This window comes from Delphinus delphis, chromosome 13 (genome assembly GCF_949987515.2).
Source record: "Delphinus delphis chromosome 13, mDelDel1.2, whole genome shotgun sequence".
In the NCBI taxonomy this organism is placed as follows: domain Eukaryota; kingdom Metazoa; phylum Chordata; class Mammalia; order Artiodactyla; family Delphinidae; genus Delphinus; species Delphinus delphis.
In genome coordinates this window covers 88,704,797-88,718,603 of record NC_082695.1, presented here as the reverse complement: position 1 = coordinate 88,718,603, position 13,807 = coordinate 88,704,797, and the positions used below count along the sequence as shown (strand labels likewise).

Genomic DNA, 13,807 nt, shown 5'->3' with positions numbered 1-13,807 from the left:
CCCGCCCCTCCTCCCGGCGCGGGCGGGGCCACGTATTGTGACGTCACGCCGAGGCGGGGCCCGGCGCTTGGACAGACAGAAGGAGGGTGGACTGACCGCTGGGAGCCGCCGGCGCGGGTGAGCCCGGCGGGGTCAGCAGTGTGCGTGGACGCGAGCGCCGCGCTGGGCTGAGCGTCCACCCCGGGCCGGGCCCCCTGGGCAGTGTCTACCCTCTTCCCCCCTCCTCCCATCCCTCCGACCCCCAGGCTGTGCGACCCCCTCGCCCGGAACTGAGCCCCCACCCCGAACTGAAAGTCCACCCCGGGCCGGCGCCCCGGAGGAGGGGTTCGTGCCCCAGCCGCGAGCCCGGCGGTGCGCCCCCCATTGGGCGTGGAGGCTCGGCCCGAGTGCTTTACCGCTTTTCCTCTCTCGCCAGGCCCCGCGACGGAGGACGGCTCAGGGCAGCGGCGGCATGTGAGGGTGACAGCGCGCGCGCCAGGAGCCCGAGAGCGCGGAGCGCGCGTGGGCCAGGTGGACGTCAGCCTGCCGGCGGGGCCGCCGGGCGCTCGGGATGGACGCCGAAGGCTTGGGTTGGCTTTTGGTCCCGCTGCAGCAGCTGGTTTCCTGGGGGGCAGCTGGGGCCATGGTCTTCGGAGGGGTGGTGCCGTACATCCCGCAGTACAGGGACATCCGGAGGACTCAGAACGCCGAGGGCTTCTCGACCTACGTATGTCTGGTGCTCCTGGTGGCCAATATCTTACGAATCCTCTTCTGGTAGGTTGAGGGTTTTCTTACTGTGGGGTGCTCCCAGGGAGATGGCTTTCTCCTTTTCTGGGTGAGGCCGGGGTGGGGTGGGGGCGGAAGTGTTTGCACTTCCTGGGAAGGAGCTGGTGAAATGGATGAGACTTTTTCCCAGGGAAGATGGTGGGATTGAAGTGGAGAAGCTCACATAATCTCGGATCTGCGTCTTCATTTTCGGTGGCTCGTACATGTACTGGATGCTTGCCCAGGGCCTTTTCTGTGGAGCTGTGTCCTAGGACTGGGTCCATGCCCTTAGGAATTTGGGTGAGGTTTGGGGGTAGTGGAGAGAAAACGAAGGGAATTAATGAATACCAGTAACAGAAGGTGGTCAGCATAGGAAGGACAAACCACTGGCCAGTAAAGGCTCTCAGGAGGGAACCAGACAGGAAGGAGTGCTGTGGGGGTGGTCTGCCTTGAAGGGTGGTCCCTTCCTGCCTTCTGCCTTGTGTGTGCAGGTTTGTTTTTGTTTAACAGTAAAGTCAACTTTCTGGATAATACTTAAGAGACTATGTTTTCTTGCTCCTCTCAGACCAGCTTCCTCTTATTATCATTTGCATTCTGGTCAGGAACTTGAAGTTAATTTTAACAGTTGTTGAAGCCAGACGTAATTGGGAGGGTACACTTTCAGAGGAAGTGATAAGAGGTCTCGCGGCCTCACTGTAAGGCCAGAAAAGCCCGCAACTTTCCTTCCTTCTAGACGGCCCCAGGCCCCTCTGTGAGCACAGACAGGACAGCCTGGGACCGGGCAGCTGGCTCCTTCTTTTGACTTTTTGGAGTAATCGTGCTTTCTTGCTAATGGAGTTTAAGTCAGCCTTACCGAGGCACGATTTACAGGGAAGAAAATCACCCGTTGTGCAGTTTGATGAGTTTTGGCAGACGTCCCCTCTGCGGTCATCAGGGTGTGAGTCCCCTGAGTCCAGAAGTTCTCTGCTCCTTCACCTTCTGTCCACCTGGCCTAAGGCAGCCCTTGGTCACTCTCACCGTGTTTTTGCTCAGTCTGAGGTTTTAAAAGGTGAGCTGGTGAGTCGACCCCTTCTCCTGGAAGAATTGGTCACACCATGAGCCCTGTCTCTGGGCCAGTCCGCTTCTGAAGGAGGGGTCAGAGGGTGCTTATCTTTTAACTTGTTTAGCACAAGTTGAAAAACTGCATTTGACGACTCCTCCTTTCCCGGTGGCTGAGGACAGCACTCGCCCACTGCAGCAAGACTCTCCCCTTCGCTCTCTCAGCTGCCCCTCTCTAGGTCTAAGGTTGCACAGAAGCAGGTCCCAAACTGGAATCGTGTGTGACACTGCTGTCAACCCTGAGCACCCTGGGTGTGGCCCCCGGAGCTCCCAGCCCAGGCCCGGGCCTTAGGTCGGGAAGCAGCATTTCCTTTGGGCAGTGGCAAGTTTTCTGGAGGAGTGGCGGAGGATTGACTGAGGTTGCATTTCTTACGGGAAATAGTTCCTTTGAGAGGGCTTCCCCCCAGCTATGCTTATCATTCAGAATTGCAAAAAGAAAATAGGATATCTAATCGACCTCTAACTATCTGTTTTGGAGAAATCAGAAATTAAACCAGTTTCTTGAATGCCATCTCATCAGTGTTTCTGGGTTTAACAAGCAAGCATTTGATGCGTTGGGACTGGGAGTTCTCTCTCCATTGTAGGGCCTGAGCCTTTGAGAAAGAAAGAGTCTTTGGTGGAATTCTGAACTTTGTGCACTGGCACGTCCATTTCTGCACATCTGATTGCCCCTTGCCCACAGCATCAGCTGCGTGAGCTGTCCTGGGTCTCTCCGTGAGTTCAGTGGCTGCTGTGTGAACACACAGGGCTGCCCTCAGCCTGGATTCCAGAAGACTGTGGGACCCTGTGGGAAGAAGGGAGGGCTGGCAGAGGTCTCTCCTCCAGGATCCCTCTGACCTGGGGTTGTGCTTTCCCTGTGTTTCACACCTGGCAGTACTTTGTAGTTCACGTGGTGAAGCCCAGCAGACAGGCCGGGCTCCGTCTGTGACTTGTAACAAATACACGCGTCTCCTCCCACGTGGTCCCAAGGCCCCACTGCTCTGAGGGTGATGCCTGTGCTCCCTTTCCTTCCTTTCTCTGGAGCCTCCAAAGCCCCTACTCCTGGGTCCCCTAGCAGCCCATTTGATTTTATAGGTTTTTGAGGGTTTCCCATGGGCCAGACACTGGGCAGGTGCTGCAGGGTTAACGCTTCAGCAGAAGTGCTGTATGGAACGTGCCAGACACGTGTATATGGGTGATGGGTGGTGGGGAGGGGGAGAGCACCGGCTGGGAGCTGTGGTGGGCTCCGAGTGGGACGAGAGCAGTGATGGACTTGGAGGAAGTGAAGAGTACGTTTCCCAAAGCTGGCTGGGAGTGCAGTCTCTGGAACTCCAGTCTGCCTGGGAAGCCGCCCAGGGAAATGTGTGGTGTGAGGCATGTGAGAAGCTCTGCAGTCCTGGGGGTCGGGGGTGGGGTGGGGGAAGGCTGACCAAGCTGTAGAAACCTGGCGTTTCTGTAACTCACGGAACTCTAATGCCTTTATTTCTTGCGAGTCTTCCCATCCTTTTGCAGAACCAGCATTGAGCAGATCATACAAAATGCTGACGTGCAGGATTTGGCCTTTGTGGTGTCGGAAGCCAGAGGGTAGAGTGATTCTGTAAATGAGAAGGGGAGGGAGGGGGCCAGGGTGCAAGGACGCTGCTGCAGGGCCATCTGACCCAGGGCCTGAGGCATTCACAGAGCTAGTTCTCCAGCCCTGTCCCTATCTGATCAGAGATATGGTGACACTGTACCGGAGATGGAGAGACGTGGTGACATTGTATTGCAGGTGTAGTAAAATTGTATCGGAGATGTGGTGACACTGCACCAGAGGGCTAGTGACAATCCGCTACTCGAGAAGCCAGTCAGGGAAGTAGATACACAGCTTTTCTTCCAATCGAGCTTTTCTCTGCTACTTTGAAGACGCGTAGAAGGTGTTCCTTGTGGGAGCTTTTGCTCAGGCTCGGTGAGGCAGTGCACGTTCTCTGCCGCGTGCGTCTCCCTGGGAGCGAGACATGTGCACTGCACCGGGGGACGGCGCTTCCACTGGCTGCTCCAAGCAGCAGGCCACACGCTCGTCTGCTGGGCTGTCCTGTCCTCTGCTGCAGACCAGGCTTTGCCAACTGCATTCTCAGGGCGGGGGAGGGAGAGGTGCCTGGTGACACCTCTGCCGGCACAGACTATTAGCATTAAAGGCAGAAGTTTAAGTAACTTGATAAGTAAAAATAGTGTCTTTCTATTTCAATTGGCTTTTAAAAATTACTAATGATGTTGAACTTTGTTTCATATTTGTTTTGTCCCTTGTGTATCTTCTGTGGAAAGTTGTGCTTTTTGAAATTTTCTGTCTTGTTCAGCCTGTCTTCACCCTAAAAGCAGTTTAATGTTCACTCTGCCCCCCTTACTTCACTGTAAATACTGAATTTACCTAGATTGGATTTTCGGTGTGTGGTATAAGGGGAAGCACAAACCTTCATCCCCCCCGCCCCCCCCCCGCCCCCCACCGTTTTTCTAGTCGCTCGTTGTTTCTGTTGAAAACAATGGAAGTAGACTTTATTACATAAAGGCCCACCCCGCGTCTTCAGCCTTGTCACTAACTGGAAATGAGCTTGGTCCCTAGACTGAGTGACTTTTTGTGATGCCCGCCCGCTCCAGTCTCCCCAGCCTGGCGCAGAACCTTCTCTGTCTTCTCCTCTGGACTATCTGTTGATTAGTCAGCCCCCCGGGGTCAGTCAGGTAACCAGTGGGGACTAGTTCCTAGAACTGCTAGAAACGTCCTCAAGCAGCTGTAGGGTTGTGTCCGCACTTTACGGAAGAGGTGAAGCCCGGAGGTGGTGGGGCACAGTGAGAAGGCCGGGGGGGCAGCGTGGTCCCCAGAGCCAGCCTGTGGCGGAGCGCGTGTGGCCGCATCAGCCAGCTGTCAGTGACCCTCTCCTTGTAGGGGCGGGTGTGAGAGCGAGGCCAGGGGAGGTGGGCCGGGCCGTGTCTCCTGGTTTCCAGGAGAAGCTGGAGGTCAGACTGCCATCCAGGACCTCCCGACTGTGACCTGTCGGCCACTAACTCGGGTTGGGGACGCCCCGTCAGGCCGCGCTGCCGCCGGTGCCAGTGGGATCTCTGCTCCGGAGCAGCCAGGCTAGAATGGGGCCCTGGGCTTTGAGGGTGCTCTTCTCGGGCCTCGCCTTAGAGGTGACAGTTCTGCAGGCCAGTCCTGTGATGCTGGTGGCCACGTTTGAGACCCCAGCTGGTGTGCGGAGGGCAGTGCTGTGACCAGCCCCTGGGCCGGGGTCTTCTGATGGGCCCAGCAGTGCCACTCACTGGACTGTGGCTGTGGCCTCCAGGAACTCTTGGCCGAGCTGCTGAAATGCTCAACACACTGGAGGAAAGTCAGCAGGAAGGCCTTGGGGCCTGTGGCTGGGAGGGCTGGGCAGGCTGGGGCTCAGAGAAGAGAGTGGACGTGGAGGCGTCCGTGCGGGCCAGCCAGGCCTGGTCGGGCATCAGGGCCTGAGGCTAGCAGTGCGGACCATGCCCTGCCTGCCGTTTCCTCTTCTCCAGTGAGGGCTGGGTGGCCCGGCCCCCCACTGCTCTGCTCACACTGGGGGCCGTGCTGGCCTGCAGACCCCACTCCCCACGGCCAGGGGCCAGGGCTGCCATCGGTCTCCAGACTCTGGAACAAGCCCTGGGGAGGCAGGTGTTCCAGCACCTGGGCTTCTCACCTGGTGGCGGCTGGGCCTCCGCAGGAGGGCGACGGTCAGCTGGCCGGACCGGGGGTGGGGGGGCGAGGGCAGGAGACCCACTCCCACCGGCCCTCGGCCCTGGGCCCTGGGAGGGTCGCAGCGGCTCCCGGGGGGGCCTGCAGCACGAGGAGCAGCCTGCCCGTGACTCGGCTCTGGGGGGCGGTGGAGGCCCGGTCTGGCCGTCGGGGGGGGGCGCCCGGCCCCTCCGCATCCCGGCTCCGTGCCACCGTGGCGTCTGGAGACCTGGCCAGCGCCCCCTGACGCCGCGGCCCTTCCCCCGCAGGTTCGGGAGGCGCTTCGAGGCGCCGCTGCTCTGGCAGAGCGTTGTCATGATCCTGACCATGCTGCTGATGCTGAAGCTCTGCACCGAGGTCCGCGTGGCCAACGAGCTGAACCTGAAGCGCCGGGTCTTTGCAGGTTGGTGACCCGCAGCTGTGGGGATGAAGCCCAGCGACTCGACGAGCAAGGCTCGGCTGGAGCTCTCAGGGTGGGGGGCCTCCACCAGTGCCACCCCAGCAGCGCTGGCGTCGCCAGGTGGCGCAGTGTCTGGCGCGACACCGGTGTTCGCAGTCAGCCAAGTGACACCGTATCGTGTGAAACTGGAACTCGGGCGAGTTACGACCTGTTCTTGCCGTGTCCCTCGCCGTGGCCGTCGTCACGCGGGCCCCTCAGCTGGGGCAGGAGGGCGGCACTGCTGGTCTGTTTCTGATCAGGCCGGAGCCAGATGTTTCCTGCAGAGGCGGTTTTATCTCTGACCTTGTGTGTGGCTGTGCACCAAACGCAGCCTCCGTTTTTCCCACTCCCTGTGGCTGAGTCAACCGGCATCTTTCTCACATACCTTGTTAAACATTCACCCGGCGTCGTGCTCTGTGGGCCTCGGGTGGGCAGCGGGGTCCACGAGCTCGGGCAGGCGAGCCCCACGCTCGGCCCCTGCGGCTTTTTGCTGGCTCAGAAGATAGAAGGTTCTCCTGCTGGTTTTGCCTTCTCCTTAGGAAATGTCTCTTTCAAGCCGATGTTCTGCGTTCGACCGCGCGGGCTGTGGGCTTCTCTGTGCAGGAGGGTTGATGCCGTACTTCTGGTTTTTCTAATGACTAAGTCTAAGACCGCTCTCCCCTTCGACTTTGTCTGAGAATGTGGGTGTGTGCGATCTCAGCTACTGCTTAGAGAAGCGTTTTCTCTGGAGTTTGTTTAGTTCTGGGACTCCTGCAGACTTGAGGTCTTGCCCAGCTATTTTTTCCCTGGTGGTTATTTTCTCTCCCTTTGAGCGACTCCTCTCCTCTTGTGTAGCTTCTGTTTCTAGAGTGACAGTGAGTGTGTGCTAACTTCAGTCTTTGTAGAAGTGGGTCAGCCTCAGCCCCGATGAGGAGCCTGGATCAGTTAGGGTCACGGAGATGGTGAAGAGGATCACCCGCCACTGTCTGTTTCCGGTGTGTTTTTGCTTTTTCTGTCCCGTTAACACCATCCTCCCAGCTGTGACTCAGGAGATCCACCAGAGCTGGTGCCGCTGGTACCGCTGCTCTTGCCTAGAAAGCAGGGCTTCTGGACCCTGGACCCCTCATGAGTTGAGGAGCTGGCTCTTACCTTTCTCTGAGTCGAGGGCTTTCTGCCCAAGCGGCTTCTGCCCTGCCCTCTGTGGTCTGTGCCCTTTGGAGCCTCCCCTTTAATGGGTGCAGGATCTCACAGCCGAGTGCAGAGTGGGCCGCGTGGGGTGGTCAGTGTGCGTCTTCACCCAGGGCGGGCGGAAGGCCTGGAGAGGACACCCGGTGCCCTGGTGGCGTAGTGGTCCTGCCCCTCAGGCTCTGCAGCGGGAGACCAGGCTTGTGACCTTGTTTGAAACTGTGCGTGGGTCGTGAAGGCGGAGGGTGCCAGGTACAGCAGGTGTTGAGGCCTCTGGGTCACGCGGCAAACTTAGAGTTTAACGTTGGACATTTGATAGCAGCTCACGGTGATGGCCGGTCTGCTGGTGCACGCTGGCCCTGGTGGAGGGAGGACCGTGCCTCCTGACCTCTGGGCCCCCTCCTGACCCCGGCCCTCCCCCACTGGTCCCCTGCGGCCTCAGGGAGAGTCGTCTCCTAAGCTCCGCCCACACGGCTGAGCGTCTGAGCATTCAACACTTGAGTCCAGATCGGTTTACGTGTTTCCGTGTCTACTGTTTATGAGACACACGGGTCTCACCACCGCACTGTGGGAAGCTTTTAATGAATGTGTGGGTTTATTTCCTCTCATTTGCCAGAAGTAGGCGGGTGGGCTGTGAAGAAGCCGAGCGGTTCGGGCCTGGAAGCTCTGAGAGCCCGTGGGCCGCTGTGCCGCGGCCCCCGTCTCTCCCCCCACCCCCCGTGGCAGGTGGCTGGCCTCCGCTTCCCGACGTGTCAGCCGAGGCCTCGGGACACAGACTTCTTGGGGAGCTGACCATGCACATTACAGTAACTCTCCAGGAGAGTCTGGGGAGCTTTGTTTCACGGTTCTCATAGGATGGCCAGGCAGCCTAAAAAAAAGCTTAAATATTTCCCAGCTATCTTTTATAGAGGTTTGCAGTTTTGAAGGTCACTAATTCAACTTGAAAGTTAGGGTTAAAGAAACATAGATGGTGGTGAGGAGAAAAAGCAGGTTACTTAGAAAATTAAATATCTAATTCGTTATCTGAAGAGCATCATGTGCTCATTGTAGACATTTTAGGGAAGACAGGATATACAGTAAGAGTAAAAAGCCTTCCGTCCCCCCACCTGGAGGTGACTGCTTTGAACATTGTGCTATAGTTTCCCATTTCTTTCTTTTTTCTTTGTTAGTCTCCTATCACAAAATTGGGATCATTTTCAAAATTAGGATCAAACGTTTTCAAACCTCTCATTCCACTGGCAGCTTTTCCATGCCCTTGTGTGTAGTGGGGGCAGGGCCGGGGTGTGGGTCCCCCTCCTCGGGTTGTCCCAGGTGAAATGGCATCCACCGAGACCACGTGTTTCACGGAGGAATTGGCTGGAGGCACTAATATGCACCTGATGTTTAACTGAACTAGGAGTGAAGTGTGGTGTCCGTCTCGAAGGTGCTGTGTTTTTCCTTTTTCGCGTTTTATTGTAGAGAATTTCAAGCACGTAGAAGTAGGGAGAGTAGCATAACGGAGCTCCGTGTGGCACCGTAACCACCTCCAGACCCCGTTCACGTCTTTTTCCTGCAGTTTCTGAAGCAAATCCCAGATGTAGCCTCTTTATAGATAGTCTGTAACGTATCTCTAAAGAAATCGTCACCCATAAGAAATCAATGGTTCCTTATCATGAAACCACCATCTGTGTGTGACTTTCCAGCTGTCTTGTCCGTTTCCTGACTTTTTGGCCAGTTTGTTTCCTTAAATCAGGATGCAGCACACACTGTGATTGGCTGGTGTCTTTTTGTTGTTGATTTGTCTTCTTAATCTATAGGTTCTCCCTAACTCCCCTTTCTCCTTGGAACTTATCTGTTGTTGAAACAGGTCGTTTGCTGTGAGCTGAGCGCTGCACGCCCAGCACAGGGTCAGCAGACCAGCAGCAGTGTTCAGAGCGAGTCAGGCCCACGGGATCTGGACGGAATCGGGCTGCTGAACCAGGTCTGTCTGGGACGCCCTGCAGAGAACATTTTAAAAGATAACTGCACCCAGGTCTGGCCCTTTGTCTTTGCAGGACTGTTGCGTCCTTCCTCTGGGAGGTGTGGCTGTCAGCTGGCCCCTCTGGGTGGTGGCAGCCACGGGGGCCCAGGGCCCAGTCTTGACAGTCAGCCCCGGGCCACCAGCCCCGAGGCTCCGCCGTCTCAGCTTCTGTAGAGAAACTTCCCCACAAACGCTACTTGGTCTTCCGATGGTTTGATTTCTAAAGGAAGGCAGGTAAAGGCCTATATTTGCCTCTTTTCAAAATTGGTTCCCAGCACCTTGCAGCGATGAACACGTTTGTTTGTATGTTATCCTGTGTTTCATGAGGTGGAAGCCCCTTTACCCACCTCTGGCCAGTGGGAGCCTCTGCCGCCGGCTCTTTTTTTAAAAAATTTATTTATTTATTTATTTTTGGCTGTGTTGGGTCTTCGTTTCTGTGCAAGGGCTTTCTCTAGTTGCGGCGAGCGGGGGCCACTCTTCATCACAGTGCACAGGCCTCTCACTGTTGCGGCCTTCTCTTGTTGCGGAGCATAGGCTCCAGTCGCGCAGGCTCAGTAGCTGTGGTGCACGGGCTTAGTTGCTCCATGGCATGTGGGATCTTCCCAGACCAGGGCTCGAACCCGTGTCCCCTGCATTGGCAGGCAGACTCTCAACCACTGCGCCACCAGGGAAGCCCTGCCGCCGGCTCTTGATCTTTGACCTTTGGTCCTGTGGACCCCGGACACTGGTGCGACAAGATGCTCTGAGCGTGCTGTCCAGTTTCCTGCCCCAGACCTGCAGTCAGCCAGGTGTCCGAGGAGCCTGGTCTGGAGGTTTCCCAGGAGACAGAGTGCCCCCTCCCAGGCTGGCCCTTCACGGGGCCCTGGTCGGCTCTGATCTTCCCACTGCAGCCCAGGGACCCAAGAATAACAGAGCGTGGCGTCTCCACCAGGCGCCTCCCTCATGGCTCCTGGCCAGGTTCCGTCATGAGGCCGCCGACAGCGAGGCTGCTGAGAAGCTGTTTCCTCGGGGATCCTCAGGGCCACACGTTCCTCCCGCCAGATTCCCGTGTTGTACTGTCACTAAGAATAGTGCCTCCCGATGGGTGCCTCACCAACCGGCTGCAGGCGTGAACTCACCTGAGGTTTGCCCCACATCTCAGCACTGGGGTGGCATTGGCTGGGGAGGTGGCCGGGAGGGGTGACTGCTGAAGGGGACAGGTTTCCTGTGAGGTGAAGCAAATTCTAAAATACCGTAGCGGTGGGGGCTGCACCACACACCTGTGGGCATCCTCCACACCACTGGGAGAGCGACTTTTTATGGTGTGTAGTTACAGCTCAGTAAAGCTGTAAAAACACGTTGGGTGGGGAGGTCACGTACCATCCTGAGATTGAAAGCTGAGGACACCCCCTTCCCCAGGAAGATGTTTATCCACAGACCGTCCTGCATTTTCAAGGGCTCCGTTGTGTCCTCGGACATCAGGCTACGATCCTGCTTCAGTTCAGCCCACTGCCCTGGAGCTGACACAGGGTCTCCTGTTCCCGTGTTGCCTGGACCACCATGATAGTACTCCTCCTGGTCTCCCGGTCCCCCGGTCCCCCGTAGCCGTCCTCCCTTCCACCACACGCAGGCACCGTTGCCCCCGCGTGGTCTCTCCAAGGTGCCCCAGCAGTGAGTCTCAAAGTGTGGCAGGACTAAAGCCCCTGGGGCAGTTGAGGGCCCGCCTCTGGTCCACCCCCCAGCCTCCTGCTGGCCACCAGAGGCTGACTCTCCCGTCTCAGCTCTGCTGGAACTTCTGCCTTGTCATCTCTGGTTCCTGGCTCTGGGGCTGCTCGACGAGTGACCCCAAAACTTGATGACGTGAAAGGACATTTTTGCTTCGGACTCCACAGTTCGGCTGTTTGCTCGAGCTCTTTCTCACAGTCTCATTCACTCTCTCCCGTCCCCTCCTTTCTCTCTCTGTCTCTCCCTCTCACTGTCTCTCCCCCTTACCCTCTCTTTCTCTGTCTAGCTCTCTGTCTCTTGCTCTGTCTCTCCCTCTGTCTCTCTCTGTGTCTCTCTCTTTCACTCCTCTCTCTGTCTCTGTCTCTCCCTCTGTCTCTGTCTCTCTCTGTGTCTCTGTCTCTCTCTTTCACTCCTCTCTCATGTGTCTGGGTTGGTGCTGGCTGTTGGCCGGACCTCAGCCGGGCTCTGCTGGAACATCCCTGCGTGGCCTCCTCATGTGGCCTGGGCTTCCTCACAAGGTGGCGCTGAGTTTCAAGGGGAGAACCGGGTGGACGCTGTATCTTTTTAAAGATCTAGTCTTGGAACTCACACAGCATCACTTCTGAAGACCTGCAGTCTCAGGCCCACCCATAGTCAAGGGGGCAAAGGCCCGCCTCCTGGTGGGGGAGGGGAGGTTCTGAGGACAGTGTGGTTGTGTGTTTTTTTAAAGATTCAGTTATTATTTATTTATTTTTGGCTGCGTCGGGTCTTAGTTGCGGCACGCAGGATCTTCGTTGAGGCACGCGGGATCTTTCGTTGCAGTGTGCGGGCTTCTCTCTAGTTGTGGCGTGTGGGTTTTCTCTTCTCTAGTTGTGACACGCAGGCTCCAGGGCTTATGGGCTCTGTGGTTTGCAGCATGCAGGCTCTCCAGTTGTGGCACGTGGGCTTAGTTGCCCTGTGGCATGTGGGATCTTAGTTCCCTGAGCAGGGATTGAACCCGTGTCCCCTGCACTGTAAGGCGGATTCTTTACCGCTGGACCACCAGGGAAGTCCCAGTGCAGTTGTTTTGGAACCTTCGTGCCTGGCCTGGAGTGTGTCCTCAGTACAGCTCTGTGGAAGCACATGATTGTTGAAAACATTTCTAGCGTCTCTCAGCTTCAGAGCCCACTTTCTTCCATCTGTCCTATACAAAGGTGTCTTTTCTAAAACGTAGATCTGATCATGTTGCTTTCCAGCCAAGGAACCTTAGGCAGCTTGCCGCAGTACACAGGGATGTGACCTTCCCACCCAACTTACCCAGCCCTCTGCTTGCCGACCCCCAGCTCTGCACCCGCGCACTCTGTGCGTCTCCCAGCCATGCCCGGTGCTTCTGCATGTGCGAAGCTCTGCTTGTCAGCTCAGTGTGATCAGGCCTGGAGAGGAGAAGGGAAACGGTGTCTGAAACGCACAAGTAACTGAGTTGAGCGCTCTCTCCTACAGCCTCCCTCCTCTCCCCTCCTTCCCTCTTTTGGGATTTTGATCTGTAGAGGAGGTGCCCATGAATGGTGAAATTGGTCTGAATCAAAGAAATAGAAGCAAAAAGCTGAGAGAATCTGACCAACTCTGAGGGGTCAGAACCCAGAAGGTCCAGGAGGGGGTGTTGGGGAGAGGGGTGGGGTGCGGAGAGGAGACTGCAATTTGTGTTGGTTTATAAACCACTCCCCCTGCCCCGACCCCCCACCTCCTCCCGGTCTAGGCAGCAAGTCTGGTGTTTGCTTTTAGTTGATTACATGCAAAATTTCCATTTTGGGGTAGAGTGAACATGGCCTGGGGCAGGTGACACACGACCTTTGGTCTTGCCTCTGCTTTCTGACCTCAGTGACTCTTCTCTTTAACTACCTTCTGTCCCAGGCCCCCCCTGCAGGTGGAACCCAGCTGGAGGCGCTCTGTCTTCAGGGCCTCTGGTCGGTAGGTCAGTCGGTCATTGTCCTGGGGTGGCCCAGACTAGGGAGGTCTCAGGTGGGGTGGGGTGCTCGGAGGGGCAAGGTACCTGGCAGTCGCATTGTCGCATACTGGGTCAGGTATTCCTTCCTGGGCCACAGTGGAGACAGCTGCCAGACCTGCTCCCTGACTGGGTGTGATGTCCGAGGGCGGTCAAGTTCACGTGCTGAGCTAGCTCTCCGTTTATGGCGGGGGTCCTGTTGAGTGTCCTCTGAAAACAGCTCTATTGAGCAACCTTCCGGAGAGTTTGGACCCTGAGACAACTGTCTTGCAACCAGGGCTTCCGTACAGATGAGTTCCCAGGGGAAAGTAGAAGAAGGGTCTGCTGTATCTCTGTCAGCACCTCTGACCTTAGAAATTAAATGAAAATGAGGTGGCTTTTCATTTTTTTCCCTCTGTCCCAAGCACTTATTTGGAGGAGGGTAGGTTTGGAGAAAAATGGTTCAGAAAGTGTATTTCCTAATGCACAGAAACCAAAAGCTTGCTGTCTTCCTATTCCATTGTTTTTTGTTTTTTTTTAAAGAAATACAACAAGGACTTACCAGTGTTAAAACCAGTCTGTTTTTGTCTCTTCTTCCTTCCTGTTTTCTCTCTCTCTGTCTTTAAATGTAGCTGCAGATAATAAAGATGAAGCCAGAGCCCCCCCCAGGCGGTCACATCTGGGTAGGTACCACGCTGCATGAGCCCCCCCAGGTGGTCACATCTGGGTAGGTACCACGCTGCATGAGCCCCCCCAGGCGGTCACATCTGGGTAGGTACCACGCTGCATGAGCCCCCCCAGGCGGTCACATCTGGGTAGGTACCACTCTGCATGAGCTTCCTCCTCTGCAGCTCGTCCCTCTCTGTCTCTGCTCCCACCTGTGCCGCATCCTCACCTTGCGTGCACATCATCCACCCAGTGTGGCCGAGGCTGCAGCCAGCTAACCAGCCACACCTGCTGTTTTCGAGCATGAAGTAGCTCCTAGAAACCTGCCCATTTCCTGCGTGTGTGGGAGGG

The 13,807-nt window shown here is 56.6% G+C and overlaps 1 protein-coding gene across 3 annotated transcripts in view; it reads left to right on the top strand.

Annotated features, from left to right (window-relative positions):
• Nucleotides 1-420: 420 nt before the first annotated feature.
• The window catches only part of SLC66A2 (solute carrier family 66 member 2), a 47,781-nt gene continuing 34,394 nt past the window's right edge, over nt 421-13,807 (top strand). For 2 of the 3 annotated variants that reach the window (XM_060029270.1, XM_060029271.1), the window contains exons 1-2: nt 421-753; nt 5,815-5,948. In XM_060029270.1, the coding sequence (XP_059885253.1) occupies nt 551-753; nt 5,815-5,948 (337 nt within the window). In that variant the 5' untranslated portion in view covers nt 421-550. Of the gene's footprint in view, nt 754-5,814; nt 5,949-13,422; nt 13,474-13,807 lie in introns of all 3 variants that reach the window. The other variant, XM_060029269.1, reaches the window with a different exon arrangement.